The sequence below is a fragment of the Podarcis filfolensis genome, assembly GCF_964270895.1.
Source record: "Podarcis filfolensis genome assembly, chromosome: Z".
NCBI lineage: Eukaryota > Metazoa > Chordata > Lepidosauria > Squamata > Lacertidae > Podarcis > Podarcis filfolensis.
Window position 1 is genome coordinate 46,982,785 of NC_139617.1, and position 19,898 is coordinate 47,002,682.

Below are 19,898 nucleotides of genomic sequence, written 5' to 3' on the forward strand. Positions count from 1 at the left end.
CCTAGTGCTTCAAAAGAGCATATTAAAATTAAATAACACAAATTACTCCAATGTGTTACTGTACAGTGATGGGGACAAAAAAGGAGCCAACCTGTAAAACCCATTTGGTTTACTTGTGATATGCTTTGTCCAAGGTGTGGTATTTGTTTTTTAGGGTACTTTTTGTGAGCAGAAGGAAAACTGTAAATGATATGTGGCTCAAATTTGGGGACAACATTTACTGTTGTGCAGGTGGCAATATCCTATATTGTGAGGACTATATTGTGAAAACGCTGCAAGAAAAAGTGTATTAGGGAGGTCTGGATTTTAACACTACGGTTTTCTATTCATTTTTTTAAAAAATGTATTTTCTGTCCTATTTACCAACAAAACCCAAAATGGCTAACAAAATTAAACAACGATATAAGGCAAACAACATTCTAAACTCAAACCAAATGCAGAGGTTAACATTAAAATAAACACAGCCTTCCCCATAAAGTTCAGGTGATAAAAGGACAAAGGAAGACAAACCAATTTGTTGCTCTTTGGTATCCATTTATTGAATATATCAACATACAGGAACATGGTAGATCAGTACCAATTATACACAGGTCTAGGATTGTTTTAAAGTTTGGAGAGGGTGCCTTTCAGGGAAACCCAGGAATATGTACACATACAACAACTTACTGTTCTTTTGCAAGTTTGATGTGGCTGTGACTTAGCCTATTTTTCTATCTATTTTGGAATACCAGTGTGTCTGTACCACTATTTGTGTTGCTGTAAACAAAAATTGCCCTTTCCCCCTTATGGGGTATCCAAGAGCCCATATAGAGTCCTTACATAGGTTCCCTATTGGTAGGAGAGAATAGCAGAGGCCAACCAGAGAATATTGAGAAGCAAAGCAGCTAGTAAGCTTGATCTTTACTGATCCGTTGCAACAGGGTGCTCCCCTCACCTGCAGGAGAGAGGAGGAACCCAGAAAAATGGCTTGCAAAGCCTTATAAAGACTTTTGAAATTGCCACCCTGTAGATCAAGACCACCTCCAGAAACATCATACATACAGAAGGGGTGTAACCTAAGACTACCCCTCAGATACATCATACCTACATCACAGAAAATGCAGTCTTAAAACAGAAATTTGAATGTTGTTTTTCTCCTGTGGTTGTTTATCTCCTGTCTGGCAGGTTACTTGATTGGATTGCCTGGGTAGCCTGGCTAGTCTTTTGTAATGATAAATACTTAGTTCCTGGGCCAGGTCACAGGCTCACACCCTATTCATATCTTAAATGTGCCCTTAAGACAGGATTCGTCAAAGTTCAAGTAGATAAATAGGCGGGAACGTAAATGGCGTTTCCGTGCGCTGCTCTGGTTCGCCAGAAGCGGCTTAGTCATGCTGGCCACATGACCCGGAAGCTGTACGCCGGCTCCCTCAGCCAATAAAGCGAGATGAGCGCCGCAACCCCAGAGTCGGCCACGACTGGACCTAATGGTCAGGGGTCCCTTTACCTTTTAAGACAGGATTTGTGAGGAAAGAGACAATGGGGAGGTTTCCCACTTTGACCTTGCAGAGAAAACATTTGGTCAGTTTAGGAATCAAAATGGTTCCAGGTTCGTCTTCCTGTGCTGATCTATGTAAGTGCTTGGTTGGTACGCTTATGAACATTACCATATATCTAAGACCTCAAAATTCCTATCACAGTGTATAGAAATGTAAGCAAGTAATGAGTTCAATCTGGATTGATTAAGAGCTAAAAGATAAAATAAGGGATGTATTAACGGATTGGTTACAGTTTCACCAATTAAACTATATTTTTAAAATACAGTGGTACATCGGGTTACATACGCTTCAGGTTACAGACTCCGCTAACCCACAAATATTACCTCGGGTTAAGAACTTTGCTTCAGGATGAGAACAGAAATCATGCTCTGGCAGCGCGGCAGCAGCAGGAGGCCCCATTAGCTAAAGTGGTGCTTCAGGTTAAAAACACTTTCCGGTTGCAGTCGTGAAATATCAAAATTTCAAAAAGATCTGCTAGAAAATAATGTTAAATTACTGTCCAAAATGTATAGCTTACTTTTAGAGTGGCATACAAATGATGAACAGGTCAAGTCAATAATGATACACTGGGCAAAGGATCTGGGACATAATATTCAGATAGTAGATTGGGAAAGGTTATAGAAAACATTTGAAATTTACGGCATGTTATGCTTTGAAAGAAAACTCTATGAAATTGATGTACCGGTGCTATTTAACCCCTACCAAGTTGGCAAAAATGTATAGGACAACTACAAATACTTGCTGGAAATGTAAAGAAAAAGAAGGTACTTTTTATTATATGTGGTGGACTTGTAAGGTAATAAAAGCTTTCTGGGAGATGATATACAATGAAAATGTTTAAAATAGCTTTTGTTAAGAAACCAGAATGATTTCTATTAGGAATTACAGATACTAATATTCCAAAGGAAAAGAAGAGACTCTTTATGTATGGAACAACAGCTGCCCAGATGTTAATAGCTGGATGGAAAGAAGACAAGGTCCCTACCAGAGAGGAGTGGCAAACCAAGCTGATGGACTATGCCGAGATGGCAAAACTGAATGGAAAACTCAGAAACCAAGAGGACAAAAACTTTATGAAAGAATGGGGGGGAGGGGAATATAAGTTATTTAGGAGGCCACTGTAAGCAGATGGAAACATTAGCAGGATTTTAATCTCACTTGTAGTTTAAAAATTACCATGGATAACATGGTTTGATATAAAAATTGAAGTATGAAAGAATATACAGTATTAAATGTTCAAAATGGGACCCCATGGAAGGGATGGGGGGAAGTCCTGAGATTCGGAGGAATCTATATGAATATGCTTTTTGATTTTTTGTTTATAACTTTGTATTTGAAAAAAAACAATAAAAATGATTTCAAAAAAGAGAGAGAAAGAGCTGCTCTGTGGGGTGGGGTGGGAGAGCAGGTTAGGGGTATTGCTTTGTTCCTACTTTGTACCTGAGCTGACTGTTGTACAAAACTCAGTGGAAATTGTCTGAAAAAAATAAAAACAAAAATGCAATCTCAGTCAGCACAAAAAGTTACTTCAACAGCTGAAAGGCATGTCTTCTCCAGGCTTTTAAATAATATATCACTGATGCAGCAAATGCTGAAATAACAGAAATACTGATTTATTGTGAATTAAATATGAAAATGAAAAATGAATGGAAAGAGGGATGTTTCGGTATAAGTATGATCTCCATAGGAGAAAATGTCATGCACGAACTGTATAATAAATACTGTAGGCTCACTAAAAATGTATTAATCAGGTGGGGAAATTCAGGACTGGAGGCCAGATGTGGCCCTCTGTGCCCCTCTACCTGGCCCTCAGGACTCTTGCCACTCCCATTCTCTTTTTTTGATATTTGAATTTTTATTGATTTACAAATAAAAGATAAACAAAAAATAAGAAGAAAATAAAAAGAAAAGAAGAAAAAAAAAATAGTACACGTTACATGTTTCACATCAGATATTTCACATTTCCATCTCTTATAAGACTTCCTTCAGCTTGTCCGTAAACCATTCGTGGTAATAATTAAGATTACGCATTTCCTAGCTTATATTGACAATATATATCTCTCTCTCTTCTATTCCCTTTAGTCAATAACTCTTCGTCTTTCACAATGCTTCTTTAAATCCCCTTAACGTTGTTTGTCCCTCACTTATATATTCCAGGTAATCTACATATTTTCCCCAATCCTTAATGAACTTTTGGTCTCTTAAATATCTAATCTTTCCTGTCAATTTATCCAACTCCGCGTAGTCTAATAATTTTGCTCTCCACTCATCCACCGTTGGTATTTCCTGCTGTTTCCACTTATGGGCTAGCGTTACCCTTGCTGCTGTAACCGCGTAGTACACAAATTTACAATCCTTCTTTTGTATCTCGTTCCCTAGTATCCCCAATAGGAAGATTTCTGGTTTCTTTAAAAACGTATATTTTAGGATCTTCTTGAGTTCAATATATATTTTTTCCCAGAATTCTTTCACTTTTCTACACTCCCACCACATGTGGTAAAAGGAGCCTTCCTTGTCTTTGCATTTCCAGCACTTATTACAAGCCTTGTACATTTTCGATAATTTTATAGGTGTTATATACCACCTATAAAACATCTTCATGACATTTTCTTTTATTGTCGTACATGCTGTAAAGTTTAATCCATCTTTCCACAGTTTTTCCCAATCTTCAAATTGTATACTATGGCCCACATCTCTAGCCCAGTGAATCATAACGGACTTGACTTCCTCATCTACTAAATTCCAATCTAACAACATCTTATACATTTTAGATAAAGTTTTCACATCATTGTCTATAATTTCCGTCTGAAATTTAGAGTCTTTATCCACATATCCTCTTTCTTTGCTGTCTTTTTTAAACATTGCATTTATTTGGAAATACTGTAGCCAATCAAATACTAGTTCTTTAACCTGCCCATAAGGTTTCAATCTCCATTTCCCACCTTCTTTAATTAATAATTGGCTGTATGTTACCCAGTTTTGTTGTTGTTTAGTCGTTTAGTCGTGTCCGACTCTTCGTGACCCCATGGACCAGAGCACGCCAGGCACCTCTGTCCTCCACTACCTCCCGCAGTTTAGTCAAACTCATGCTGGTAACCTCGAAAACACTATCCAACCATCTCATCCTCTGTCGCCCCCTTCTCCTTGTGCCCTCCATCTTTCCCAGCATCAGTGTCTTCTCCAGGGAGTCTTCTCTTCTCATGAGGTGGCCAAAGTACTGGAGCCTCAGCTTCACGATCTGTCCTTCCAGTGAGCACTCAGGGCTGATTTCATTAAGAATGGATGCATTTGATCTTCTTGCAGTCCATGGGACTCTCAAGAGTCTTCTCCAGCACCATAATTCAAAAGCATCAATTCTTCGGCGATCAGCCTTCTTTATGGTCCAGCTCTCACTTCCATACATCACTACTGGGAAAACCATGGCTTTAACTATACGGACCTTTGTTGGCAAGGTGACGTCTCTACTTCTCAAGATGCTGTCTAGGCCTGTCATTGCCCTTCTCCCAAGAAGCAGGCGTCTTTTAATTTCCTGGCTGCTGTCACCATCTGCAGTGATCATGGAGCCCAAGAAAGTAAAATCTCTCACTGCCTCCATTTCTTCCCCTTCTATTTGCCAGGAGGTGATGGGACCAGTGGCCATGATCTTCGTTTTTTTGATGTTGAGCTTCAGACCATATTTTGCACTCTCCTCTTTCACCCTCATTAAAAGGTTCTTTAATTCCTCCTCACTTTCTGCCATCAAGGTTGTGTCATCTGCATATCTGAGGTTGTTGATATTTCTTCCGGCAATCTTAATTCCAGCTTGGGATTCATCCAGCCCAGCCTTTCGCATGATGTATTCTGCGTATAAATTAAATAAGCAGGGAGACAAAATACAGCCTTGTCGTACGCCTTTCCCAATTTTGAACCAATCAGTTGTTCCATATCCAGTTCTAACTGTAGCTTCTTGTCCCACATAGAGATTTCTCAGGAGACAGATGAGGTGATCAGGCACTCCCATTTCTTTAAGAACTTGCCATAGTTTGCTGTGGTCGACACAGTCAAAGGCTTTTGCATAGTCAATGAAGCAGAAGTAGATGTCTTTCTGGAACTCTCTAGCTTTCTCCATAATCCAGCGCATGTTTGCAATTTGGTCTCTGGTTCCTCTGCCTCTTCTAAATCCAGCTTGCACTTCTGGGAGTTCTCGATCCACATACTGTTTGAGCCTTCCTTGTAGAATTTTAAGCATAACCTTGCTAGCGTGTGAAATGAGTGCAATTGTGCGGTAGTTGGAGCATTCTTTGGCACTGCCCTTCTTTGGGATTGGGATGTAGACTGATCTTCTCCAATCTTCTGGCCACTGCTGAGTTTTCCAAATTTGCTGGCATATTGAGTGTAGCACCTTAACAGCATCATCTTTTAAAATTTTAAATAGTTCAGCTGGAATACCATCACTTCCACTGGCCTTGTTATTTGCAGTGCTTTCTAAGGCCCATTTGACTTCACTTTCCAGGATGTCTGGCTCAAGGTCAGCAACCACACTACCTGGGGTGTACGAGACATCCATATCTTTCTGGTATAATTCCTCTGTGTATTCTTGCCACCTCTTCTTGATGTCTTCTGCTTCTGTTAGGTCCTTACCACTTTTGTCCTTTATTATGGTAATCTTTGTACGAAATGTTCCTTTCATATCTCCAATTTTCTTGAACAGATCTCTGGTTCTTCCCATTCTGTTGTTTTCCTCTATTTGTTTGCACTGCTCGTTTAAGAAGGCCTTCTTGTCTCTCCTTGCTATTCTTTGGAAATCTGCATTCAATTTCCTGTATCTTTCACTATCTCCCTCGCATTTTGCTTGCCTTCTCTCCTCCACTATTTGTAAGGCCTCGTTGGACAGCCACTTTGCTTTCTTGCATTTCCTTTTCATTGGGATGGTTTTCGTTGCTGCCTCCTGTACAATGTTACGAGCCTCCATCCATAGTTCTTCAGGCACTCTGTCCAGCAAATCTAAATCCTTAAACCTGTTCCTCACTTCCACTGTGTATTCATAAGGGATTTGACTTAGATTGTATCTTACCGGCCCAGTGGTTTTTCCTACTTTCTTCAGTTTAAGCTTGAATTTTGCTATAAGAAGCTGATGATCTGAGCCACAGTCAGCTCCAGGTCTTGTTTTTGCTGACTGTATAGAGCTTCTCCATCTTTGGCTGCAGAGAATATAATCAATCTGATTTCGATACTGCCCATCTGGTGATGTCCATGTGTAGAGACGTCTCTTGTGTTGTTGGAAAAGCGTGTTTGTGATGACCAGCTTGTTCTCTTGACAGAACTCTATTAGCCTTTGCCCTGCTTCGTTTTGATCTCCAAGGCCAAACTTGCCAGTTGTTCCTTTTAGCTCTTGATTCCCTACTTTAGCATTCCAATCCCCTATAATGAGAAGAACATCCTTCTTTGGTGTCACTTCTATAAGGTCTTGTAAGTCTTCATAAAATTGGTCTATTTCAGTTTCTTCAGCACCAGTGGTTGGTGCATAAACTTGGATTACTGTGATGTTAAAAGGTCTGCCTTGGATTCGTATCGAGATCATTCTATCATTTTTGAGATTGCATCCCAGTACAGCTTTCGCCACTCTTTTGTTGACTATGAGGGCCACTCCATTTCTTTTACGGGTTTCTTGCCCACAGTAGTAGATGTGATGGTCATCCGAACTGAATTCGCCCATTCCCGTCCATTTTAGTTCACTGATGCCCAGGATGTCAATATTTATTCTTGCCATCTCATTTTTGACCACCTCCAACTTACCTAGGTTCATGGTTCTTACATTCCAGGTTCCTATGCAATATTTTTCTTTACAGCATTGGACTTTCCTTTCGCTTCCAGGCATATCCGCAACTGAGCGTCCTTTCGGCTTTGGCCCAGCCGCTTCATCAGCTCTGGATCTACTTGTACTTGCCCTCCGCTCTTCCCCAGTAGCATGTTGGACGCCTTCCGACCTGAGGGGCTCATCTTCCAGCGTCATAACTTTTATATGCCTGTTGTCTTTGTCCATGGAGTTTTCTTGGCAAGGATACTGGAGTGGCTTGCCGGTTCCTCCTCCAGGTGGATCACGTTTGGTCAAAACTCTCCACTATGACCTGTTCATCTTGTGTGCCCTGCTCGGCGTAGTTCATAGCTTACCCAGTTACTTCTCATATTAATCTTTTTCACACTTAACACTTTTTCTTTAATCTCATATTAATCTTTTTCACACTTAACACTCCCATTCTCACCCTCTTCTGCACCCTCTTGAATGTCTCTGCCTGAACAGAATTGGTGTCCCTGAACTCTTGCTTGTCTGGATGCCTGTGAGTAGTGTTGTAAACAAATATTGCCCTTTTCCCGTATGGGGTATCCAAGAGCCCATATGGAGTTCTTACGTTAGGTTCTGTATCGGTAGGAGAAAATAACAGAGGCCAACCAGAGAAGATTGAGAAGCAAAGCAGCTAGTAAGCCTGATCTTTATTAAAGCTGTTGCAACAGGGTGCTCCCCTCACCCGCAGGAAAGGAGGAGGAACCCAGAACAATGGTGCGCAAGGCCTTATAAAGACTTTTGAAATTGCCATCCTGTAGATCAAGACCACCCCCAGAAACATCATACCTACACCACAGAAAAGGTGGTCTAAAACAGAAATTTGAATGTTCTTTTTCTCCTATTGTTGTTTATCTCCTGTCTGGCAGGTTACTTGATTGGATTGCCTGGTGAGCCTGGCCAGTCTTTTGTAATGATAAATACTTAGTTCCTGGGCCAGGTCACAGGCTCACACCCTATTCATATCTTAAATGTGCCCTTAAGACAGGATTTGTGAGGAAAGAGACAATGGGGAGGTTTCCCACTTTGACCTTGCAGAGAAAACATTTGCTCAGTTTAGGAATCAAAATGGTTCCAGGTTGGTCTTCCTGTGCTGATCTATGTACGTGCTTGGTTGGTACGCTTATGAACATTACCATATATCTAAGACCTCAAAATTCCTATCACAGTAGGAACCAGCCTATAGTGCAAAGTTAAAAATTTGCATTTATTACCTCACCTACTTTTGCTTCTGACCCCATGCACTGCATGTGACCCTCATAAGGTTGCCCACAGGAGAACATGGCCCCCATTCTGATTGTCCTCCCTTGCTATAAATCATAAATTTATGAGGTAATCTAAAATATAGTAAACAGCAGCAGCATTTTGGGAAAATGTATTAATATTGTGTGAATATTGTTTCTAAAATGTGTTAATATTGTTTCTAACTTCTTTTTACTATTTTGAGTGATTTTAAATCTTCTTAATGCTGTAAACCGATTTTATATATTTGTGGCATATAAATAATTCTTTTACAAATAGACAAACAAGCAAAAACCCCAGGTTGGGGTTTTCGCGGCTGTTTGTTCAGAACGAAAGTTATAAAAGACATTTTGAAGTAATTTTATTAATAAACAAGCTGTTTGTTTCGAGGGCGAGTTACAAACGACACTTTAAGATAAAAAGGCTCTTCTTCCCTCTGAGGAAAAACCAACAGGTGGGGAAGAAAAAGAATCGTTGGGAGAACGGGGGACGAAAACGGCGGGAAGAGCCGTGCGCATGCGCCTTCCCTCCCTCCTTCCCTTCGCCGGCTGAGCCTCAAGAGCTGCCACGGCCGCGCCTGCGCAGTGCGGCGTTCCCTCCCTCCTTCCGTCCTCGCGCGACTGAGACGGCAGGGCACGGGCGGGGCCTTCCCTCCCTGTGTCTCTCGCTCTCGTCCCTCTTTCTCCACCCACCTTCGTACCACACCGGGCTGACGTGGCCCGGGCCCGGTTCAGACATGGCGGACGGCAGCAGGCAGAGCAAGCTGGCGTCGGCCAAGAAGAAGGTAGGGCGAGGCCGGAGCGCTGAGGGGGGAGAGGTGGGGGTGGCGGCGTTTCCCCCTCAGGCAGCAACTAACAGCAGCAGGAGGGAGAAGTAGGCGACAGCTGACGGGGCCTTCTTCACCGGGGGGGGGGCTGTCTCCAGCTCCAGACACTCCCCGCTCTCCCCCTCCCCAGCTACGGAGATGCCTGATACCCCCGCCCCGCCTCAGTATAGGCTTAGTGAGGAATCCGCCTCAGATGCGGCCCCTGAGCGCCTGGAAGAGGACCCCGCCCCCTGTGATATGTTTAATGGGGGAGATCCCTGCTTATTAGAGCACCCCTTGAAGTAATGGGAAGCGGGGGTCCTCCATGTGAGCGGTGTGTGTGTACGTATGTGTAGGAGTGAAAGACCCTCACGTCTTACATGGGAGATCGCTCCCCCCTTTAAACTAAAATACCTCTTGAGTGCCTGAAAGAGAACGCCTTCTGTAATAGGATGAAATGGGGGGGGGGAGATCCCCTTCCTCTTATTAAAACACCTATTGAAGTCATGGGAAATTGGGTCCTCCATGTGTGTTGGGCAGACCTTCACATCTTGCATGGGAGACTGCCCTCCCTCCCCCCCCCCCGTTAAATTAAAATACACTACTTCAGATATAGCTCTTGAGTGCCTGGAAGAGATCCCCTCCCCCTCTTATTAAAACACCCCTTAAAGTCATGGGAATGGGTCCCCATGGAAAAGTTTAGGGTTTGTGGTGGAGAGGCCCTTATTCATACATTGGACACAACTCTTGCATGAGAAATGCCCCCCCCCATTAAATACCTCAACTTTAGCTCTTGAGTACTTGAAAGAGAAAAGCCCTCCAATAGGTTTAATGGAGGAGGGAGACCCCTCCCTTATTAAAATCACGTCAGATATATCCCTTCAATTCATGAGAGGGGCATCCTTCATGTATGTCAGGGGGGCAGAAAACCTTCTGTTATTCATACCTTAGACACACCCCATGCATAGGAGACAGCTCCCACTTTAACTAAACACCTAAGTTATAAGTAGTCCTGGAATGCCTGAAAGAAGCTCCCCTGCAAAGGGTGAAGATCCTCTGTTATTCATACCTTAGACACACCCCATGCATAGGAGACAGCTCCCACTTTAACGAAGCACCTAAGGTATAAGTAGTCCTGGAATGCCTGAAAGAAGCTCCCCTGCAAAGGGTTAGGCAGCACTCCTAACCTCACTTACCTGAATGTAAACCCCATTGAATTAAATAGGATTTACACCTGATTGGGCATTGCTTGGATTGTACTGTCAGTGTGAGTGTGTTTGTTACACACACACACGCTGCATATATTACTTACTTCAGACTTACTCTTTGAAGCCATAGAAGGGGTCTGTCCACCTGTGTTTGCGTTACCTTTTTACTTTTACATGCTTAGGGTGTGTGTGATAGACTTCTCTTATTATATAGGTATACTCTTCCCCTTGAATATAATTTTTGTGGGGTTGAAAACTCTAATATTAAATACCTTAGACACACACCGCTTGAATTCCTGGAAGAAGATGTACCAGTAGGTTTAGAGAGAGTGGGAGTGTAGACCTCTTTATTACACACCTTTGAAGACATGGGAGGGTGTCCTCTGTAATGATTCATTGAGGAAGACCTTCCTCTTAGACACAAAGTGGACACATCCCAGTTGAATGCCTGAAAGAAATGGTGGGACCCTCTTTTATTAATAACTTGGATATGTCTCCTACATGCATGGAAGGATATCTCTCTATAAGTTTAGTGGGGGTGTGGAGACCCCAATTTATTAAGCACCCTCCCCCACATATCTTGGATGTTTAAGAAGGAAATCCCTCCCTTGCTAAACATCTTTGACACATCCTTTGAATGTATGGAAGGGGATTCTCCGATTCTCAGAGAAACATACTTTTTGGGTTTAATCAGTGTATGTATATGTGTATTGGAGTGGTGGGAGAGATTATCACCTGTTAAATGTCTAGGTCACATGAGTGATTGCCAAAGAAGAAGAAGAAATTTAAAGCACTCTTCTACCACTTTTAACAGTCAAGCCTTCCTCCAAGGAATCCTAGGAAGTATAGTTTGCTAAGTGTGCTGACTGCACAGAGCTACAGTTTCAAGTACTGTTAAGACACTATAGTTCCCAAGATCCTCCATGACTGTCAAAGTGGATTAAGAATTCTTTAAATGTGTGGTGTGGGTGTGATCCTAGACATACCACTTGAAAGCCTGGGGAAGGATTTGTTCTTGCCATCATTCTTTCTCCTCAATCTTAGTTTAGTTTAATATAATTTCACAGTTTCAGAAAGTGTTTTTCCTCAAACTTCTTAAATAGTTATTCTTATAATAATCAAAATTGCAAAATATACTATGATATTATGTGGGCTGGCTGTAGTGATTGATATATTGGAAAAACATAAAGTAATTATTGATAAAAGAGAAGTAAAACGGAAAATCTAACAATAGCCATTTCTCCCCAGTATCTCAGTTTTATTGTGAATGCTAACCTAATTTTAAAAATGGTTTTATTCCACCTTTCCCTCCATGGGGAATTATTTTGCTCTTCTCTGGAAAATGACCTTCTAGTGTCTTTGAGAAGTATCAGAGTACAGTGGTACCTCGGGTTACAAACACTTCGGATTACAGACTCCGCTAACCCGGAAGTAGTACCTCAGTTTAAGAACTTTACCTCAGGATGAGAACAGAAATCATGCTGCGGTGGCACAGCAGCAGCAGTGGGAGGCCCCATTAGTTAAAGTGGTACTTCAGGTTAAGAACAGTTTCAGGTTAAGAACGGACCTCTGGAACGAATAAATACTTAACCAGAGGTACCACTGTATCCACTTTTATAGCAGGGAGGTCAATCTGTGGCTTAAAATCTGTTCCCAGATTCCCTAACTCTTGCGTTATTTGGGATGAGAATCTAGATAGCATACACATTCTGCAATACATTCACCCTCCACTTTGCCAATTATGATGATGATGATGCCATTTATTTTTATTGATTTTCCATAATTTTTAACAAATTGTCACCAAATTAATACAAATGCAATACAATTTAAAAGCTGATTTCCCACCCACCCCAAATGTCCCCTCTATTTCCCCCCTCCATTGCTGCTCCCAATAAAATAACTTTTCCAACTATCATTTCAAAATATATTCATCCCTTCTCCCTACACATCACCTGTTCAATTACCAATTTCTGCTATGGCTTTTATACATTGTTATAACCTGTCCTCAGAATAGTTGTCTACTCTACTCTAATCACCCTCCACTTTGTAGCTGTATGTGAACATAAGATAATCAGTAGTCGAAAATAGGTGATCTCCCTAGCTTTGCACCTGGTTGGAGGGGGACTGCATCCATTTAGTGTGGGCAGTAAAGAGCACCCACCCTTATTGCAAAAGCAGTTACAGCCATACCATGAATCACTGTGAAGCTGCCGCCTCAGGTAGGAAAGTTGGGTGCAGTTTGCAGAACATTCTAGGCAGCTGTCCATACATTTAGGCAAAATGCACATCCATGTACGGCATGCACTAATTTCTAGCGATAGAATGGTTGTGATGATGCCTCTAAACACATGCCAGTTGTGCAAATACTGTATATCCAGGTTAGTCACATGAATTTAAGAGTCATATTTGATACACAGTAGCCCTTCTGTCAGAAGCAGCTTTTAAAATTTGTCATTGAAAAGCTGATTGTTTCAAAGCTGCAGTAGTGACATCCTTAAGCGGCCAAATGTAGTTGGTGAGCATTCGGCTTGGGAGGAAACAACTTGTTCACAGCTACGCTAATATTTTTTTTATGATGGCCTTAGTGGGTATTTATAAAAGACTGCTGGGAAGTCATAATTTGGTGGTTCAGGGGGTGGGGCTTCTGAATTTCATTACGAGCTCCCTCTACCTTTTCCCTATCACAAAATGATAAATTTCTAGGAAAGCTGGGGAGGTGGAAGAAAATGACCAGCTAGCAGAAGGTGCATGAAAGAGTGTTCCAGAAAGGCTTAGCTGACATCACTTCCAGCAAGTGATTTTTGAGGCCTGATTTAACGATAACAGTGGATCTACGGTGTAGTGATTTCTGCTTTCTATCTTGAAGAAATGTGTAGCACTTGCTTTGATACCACTTGCCAGTAGATCTCCCATCTCTTAATCTCAGTAGAACAATAATTTTCTCCCATGTTATCAACATGACCACACTGGATAGATATGTGAGTAAAGGTAAAGGGGCCCCTGACCATTAGGTCCAGTCGTGACCGACTCTGGGGTTGCGGTGCTCATCTCGCTTTATTGGCTGAGGGAGCCGGCGTACAGATTCCGGGTCATGTGGCCAGCATGACTAAGCCACTACTGACGAACCAGAGCAGCGCATGGAAACGCCGTTTACCTTCCCGCTGGAGCGGTACCTATTTATCTACTTGCACTTTGATGTGCTTTCGAACTGCTAGGTTGGCAGGAGCGTGGACCGAGCAACGGGAGCTCACCCTGTTGCGGGGATTCGAACCACCGACCTTCTGATCGGCAAGAGTAGAAAGCAGTTAAAATTGAGTTTATGAATATAAGGGAATAGAGGACTTAGTCTTCTGAATATGGTTTGGCGGTATGTTCAAGAGCAGTGATTGCCAACTTAGACAGGATTTAGGCCTTCAGAAATTCAATTTTTGAATGCCAAATTGATTTGTCATGATTTTGTGGATCGTATTTTTTGGCTTAGCAGTGGGAGATTTGAGTTCACGTTACACTCATATTTTTTAACCTGCCTCAATTTCTGATGTGTTAATACAGGTGATCCTTCATAACACAGATATTGTATGGATAAAAATAGTGAGCAAATTTTATTCACATCCTGAGCCCAGGGATATGAACAACAATATGTATATCTTCATAAACCAGAACACTGAATAATAATTAAATACCCAATTTGTATCATGTTTTTAATATCTGGCACTATAGCTTAAATGTATTGAAGAAATAAATGTGTTAAAGTTATATATATAACCAGGTTTAGAAATGCCACAGACAGCCAAACCAGCATAATTAGTTCATCATGGGCTACAGAGAAATTGTTCTTAACAGCCTAGTTGTCAACATGACTGGGCTCGTACAAGTAACTTCTCTGTAACAAGTAAGCACCTTGAAGTGCAGATGGTTAAAAGTAAGATGTAATACATTGTGGGATTTTTAGCCTTCCCTTGTGGGTGTGTCTGGAAACTCCCAGGTGCCTTTTTGCCCAGGCACCTAGCAATTTGAAATATTTTTTTTCAATTTTGCTTGTGTGCTTTCTCCATAGCTTAAGATGCTTATGCTTAAGAAATGGAAAATATTCTTTTTAAAATTGAACTATTCCTGGTAACATCACCAGATTCTTGTTATGTGACCATTTGAACTGTCAGTAATTACTGGTTAAGTGTATTGTAAGCTAGTTATATTGCAAGTGTTTGCAAGGTTTGAAACTTGAACCTGGTGGTATTGCCACAGACTCAGAAGTTGCAGAATGCTTTATGAAGTTCCATGTTGACTATTCTAATACTCTGAAAATTATTGATTGACTCACGATGGGGTTTGCATTCTGCCACTTTTGCGAGGTTTAGTTGAGATGAAATAGGAAATGGGAGTTTCTGAAAGTTTTAACTAGATCAGTGAAACTGAACCCTCTGGCACATAACACAAAAAAGGACTAACATGCCAAGGGCTTTTTCATTCTACAGTGTGGTTGTATTTAGCTTGCAGTTGCTCTAGAAAACAAACAGGTTTGTGTTTTCTATAGTTGAACTATAGTTTAAAGCAAACTATTGTTTCGTGTGAACCAGTAGTGTGCTGTTGCAGGCTGCTCATTCACGCAGCCCCCCCCCCCGACTGCTGCTGTATTACAGCTGAAACAATCCAGAGTCTGACTTGTTGTGTTGTCCAAACCTGGGATTCTGGTTTTTTGGTCTCCAAAGAGACCATGAGCAATAACCAAGGCTTGTTCTTGGCTTACCATTATAGTCTGTTTGGAGAAAGCAAACCATGAATGCAGTTTCAGATGATATGAGAAGCCAGACTTTGACTTTTTCATTTGTAGAGCAGTAGCAGCAGGTGCATAGAAGGAGCACTGTGGGAACTTCTAAGCAGCATGCACTAGCATGCTGCTTAATCACCGCAAACCATTGTTTGTTTTAAACTATAGTTTAATGTGGTTTGTAAACCATTCTGTACACCAGCAAGTTCAATAATCACTCTGGGTCTTTTCCTTCATCAGTTTTTATTGTGTTTTTTGTTCCAGCTCTTTCTGTTTTACTTCTTAGCTTTCAGTGTAGAAGGTTTAATTAGTTAGACTTCAGGTTTTTCTTCTTTTTCTTAGCTGAAGGAATATCAACAGAAGAATAGCCCTGGGTCAGCAGCTGGAGCAAAGAAGAAACGTAAAGGCAAAGAAGGAAGTAGACCAGAGACACCAACTAATGATGGCAGAGAGTCTCCTGAAAACGTGAGTGGCTTACTTATTTTAAATGCTCCAAAATATTTTGCTTCTACTTCTCTTTGAAGATAGTTTTAACACTGTAAAAAATTGAGGAAGGCTGTGTGTTTTTCTTTAGTACTACAAACACTTTGAACTCATTGGACAGAAGTGGGGGGGTATAAATACAATAATCAGTTGATAACAGATAAGTAAAGATGGGAAATTCAGTAGAAAGAAATATTTGGCTCCTTGGTTGTCTTGAGGGAATAGTATTTTTTTTTATATATGCTGCTGGAGTGAAGGAGTTAGTTGCATCTTTATCCTAAACAGATTGTGCGCAAGCAAGTTACTACCATCTTGTTGGTATTAGGATCTCTGCCATTTTCCTTTTTCTTGTTCCTTTGGCTTCAGGAACCCGCTGAACAATGTTCTCATTCTGTCCCTTTTCTCAGCTGTTTCTCTTTCCACTTTTCTTTCACCCCCTTTAGATTCAGAACATTCTGAAGGTGTTGGTGTCAGACCTTAACCGCTCCAATGGGGTAGCCATACCTTCATTGGACAAGAGGAAGGTGAGGCAGCATTCAGAATCTGTCCAACTGGCTTGCTGTCCATACTGCATGATTCAGTTCCTATTTACAAATTAGGGTTTCTTGGGTGGGTGGAACAGATTTTGGGATACTTGTCATACTTGTTAGCTGCATGAATGTTGTTGGCTATCATTAACATTGAACTATTTTTAACCTGCTCCCCCACTGTTGTTCTTGTGTGCACTTCCCTTAATGTGGCTCAAATTACAATTGTGAAGAAGGGTTGCTTCTTGGATTTTTAAGATTGCTTTGCTTAAAGCAGCTGTTTTGGAATGTCAAGCATATCTGAAGGGATTGCCACCCCCAATACTACTGTTTCCAAGGTGATAGTGAATGAATGCATAAGTAGCATTGTTCACTGTGGACTGCAGGTTGGGCTTGACTTCCATTTCGCTTGTGATCTTCTTTTTCCCATGTTAGTGGGTTTTGTTTGTTTGTTGTAGAAGCACCTCATCTCAGAAATGCATGTTCTTGCTCATCTATATTCAAACTGAATTCAATTAAAAATAAAAGGCTGGGTCTAATAGAAACCAGTCTGCTTGAGTTGGCTGCATCTGAGTATTTTTAAAGCACACTCTTGCCATGTTTTAGAAAGCAGAGAGCCAGTAATGGTGTAGTAGTTAAGAGTCTTGGACCAGGCCCTGGGAGACCAGGACTCAAATCTTACACTTAGCCATGAAGTTCACTGGGTGACCTTGAGCCAGTCACTGTCTCTCATCCTAACCTACCTCAAAAAGCTGTTGTGGGGATTAAATAAGGAAAGAGAGAACCATGTGTGCCACCTTGAGTACTTGGAGAAAACGGTGATAGATAAATGCAATAAATTAAAAATAATAAACATAATTAGCTTTCCCCCCTCAAAAATATATAAATATCAAAATAAGTTGGGAATAAACAACTGTCTGCAAGCTGTTTTATTACCATTGCTTAGTGATATAGCATTTGCTTTTTATTCAGAAGAAACAAGGTTCGATCCCCACCATCTCCAGGGAGTCCCTTTTCTGAATTCCTGAAGAGCTGCTGCCAGTCAGTGTGGGCAGTGTTGAGCTAGGTGTACCAATGATCTGACTAGGTAAAGGGCACCTTCCTATGTTCCTTTAAAGCTTTAGCTTTATCTTTGGTGTTGGCAGATGCCCACCAAACATTTACATTAACTTTGTGGGTGCCATGGCTCCCCTTTATCACATACACAGCCCAACAGGACAACGACAATAATCCACCAACAGCATACAAATCAGTATGGCTAACCTGATCCAAAACACCCACCCACCTCACTCACACACGAAAACAAAGATCACCACAGCCAATCACAAACAAACAATCACACCCTAGGCCAACCCCAACCTCTCTCACCACCAAAGGAACACAAGTGAACACAAGCACGCTGACACCAAACTCTACATACATTAAGCATAATAGAAACACCACTACCCGACCCCACCCCATCCATCTCCCCTCCCTCCACCCCCTTTCTTTTTTTTTCTTTCTTTTTTCTTCTCTCCCTAATGCCTCAACAAATGAAACAGATTTGTAAAAATGTTACATGGAAGAAAAAAATACGAGGCATTACACTAACACTGTAAAACAAGAAAACCCTTAATAAAATATTTAATAATAATAATAAAAAAACTTTGTGGGTGCCATTTCAACTTACTGTTGCATTTGAATTCAGGCATCAAAATAACCATATTGTATTGGTTACAAGATCAGGGTGGAAAGTAAAGGGGTGTGTTATCTTCAAAATCCTATTATGAGCAAAATACTGTATGTGGATTTTTTAGATGGAAAGCTGCACATTCCTGCAGGAAAGCAACGGTTGTAAAAATTACAAGGCCTATTTCCTATGAAGCTGGATGGCCTATGAGGATGTTAGGCTGGTAGCTGGTGTTGTTGTTTGTATTGTATAGGGCAAGGATATGAAATCTGTGGCCCTTCAGGTGTTGTTGGATTCCAGCTCTTGTTACCTGCACTGATATGAATTAGAAGTCCAATATCTCATTCCCCGTGTCTGGTATAAAGTCAATCTTTCAGTTATTTCTGAGGCTGATATTTCATGAGGATGTGTGCTTCATGAAGAAAGTGTTGGACTTCAGCATGGAAACCTGAGTCTAGGTCTGTCTTAACCATTGAAAGTCAATCAGTCTCAGTTCTCCAGCTGTAACTTTAAAATAATAGAGTTCTGTATTCAGTATATCCTGGCTTTCTGAGCAGAATATATTCAAGGCGAATTATAATAAATAGGCTATAAACATGATATAAAAAAATAAATAAATACATATATAAATAGCAGTAGTCTAAAAACAACATTCAAAGAGTCAATGTACCTTAAAAACTTTGTTCTGGAACACCATAGCCTTCACTGCCCATCTGAAATTGACCAGTGCTAGGCATACGTCTCTGGAAAGGCTATTCCATCATTTGGCTACCACTATGGAAAAGGCTTCATCTTTCAGGATACCTACATTATCCTAAGCAGATTGACCGTTACACAGTAAAAGGAACATTGGCCCTAATCTTTAGGATAAGCCAAATGGTGGTTAAAAAAGAAATGCTGTTCCCTTGAGATGAAACAGTGTTTGTTCAGTGAAAATGTCCCTTGGGATAGTGGCCAGATTGAAGCTTTTTGCTTTGAAATGGAGAAATACTCTTTTAGGTAGAAGTGCGTTGTCTTCAGTGATATGCTACCACAGAATGGCATGTTTCAATCTAGGTATGTAGCCAGTGAGTTCCAAATTTTGGTTCATGAATTATCTGGGGAGCTGAGAACAAGCTTTCATTTCTTTCACTTGGGAAATGGGGAATGTATTAGTGATTTGCTTTTCTATATTGCCCATCCTCCAAAGAGCTCAGAGGAGCACACATGGTTCTCCACCCACCCTTTTAACCTTGCAGCAATCCTAAAAGAGACTGACTGGCCGAGAGTCACTCAGTAGACATTTGAATTCAGGTTTCCCGGTCTTAATCTGACACCATGCTGATTCTCTGCACTAATTTATATCACAGTGACAATATATGAGATCAGTGTAAAATCTTCTGCCCATGTGATTAACAATCCAGTGAATGGGAGAGCAGAACCGCTATGTCTGCTGGCCCTGCCATTGTATCACCACTTCTTCCTCTTCTGTCTGCACACTGTTGTGTGTACAGGCATATGTGTAGAAGAGAAATTGCCCTATGTGTGTAAGCTCCAACCGCAGTGTGTGACGGTACATGATTAGGGTCCATTGCTCTAAAGACGTGAACCCTTAATACGTACATGGCAACAGTAGGTGAATGCCTGAATATGGCTAGTGTTTGATACAGTAGGTCCTTTAAGGGTGTTACACTTCTAACTCACACACATTCTTTATTTCGGTCCAGAGACCCACAAAAACATTTTCAGAAGCAAAATGAAACAGAAATACAAGAAAAGGATTCTAAGGCGGTCACTATGTTTTATCCAGACCATGTTGGTTTCTATTTCTTACTACTTCTGAGAGGAACTTAGCCAT

The 19,898-nt window shown here is 41.1% G+C and overlaps 1 protein-coding gene across 9 annotated transcripts in view; it reads left to right on the forward strand.

The window, feature by feature from the left end:
• Nucleotides 1-8,041: 8,041 nt before the first annotated feature.
• The window catches only part of GOLGA2 (golgin A2), a 46,888-nt gene continuing 35,031 nt past the window's right edge, over nt 8,042-19,898 (forward strand). For 2 of the 9 annotated variants that reach the window (XM_083597244.1, XM_083597246.1), the window contains exons 1-3: nt 9,189-9,385; nt 15,725-15,847; nt 16,309-16,389. In XM_083597244.1, coding sequence (XP_083453370.1) covers nt 9,338-9,385; nt 15,725-15,847; nt 16,309-16,389 — 252 coding nt within the window. In that variant the 5' untranslated portion in view covers nt 9,189-9,337. Of the gene's footprint in view, nt 8,165-9,126; nt 9,386-15,724; nt 15,848-16,308; nt 16,390-19,898 lie in introns of those variants that run through there. The other 7 variants (XM_083597243.1, XM_083597250.1, XM_083597251.1 and 4 more) reach the window with 6 other exon arrangements.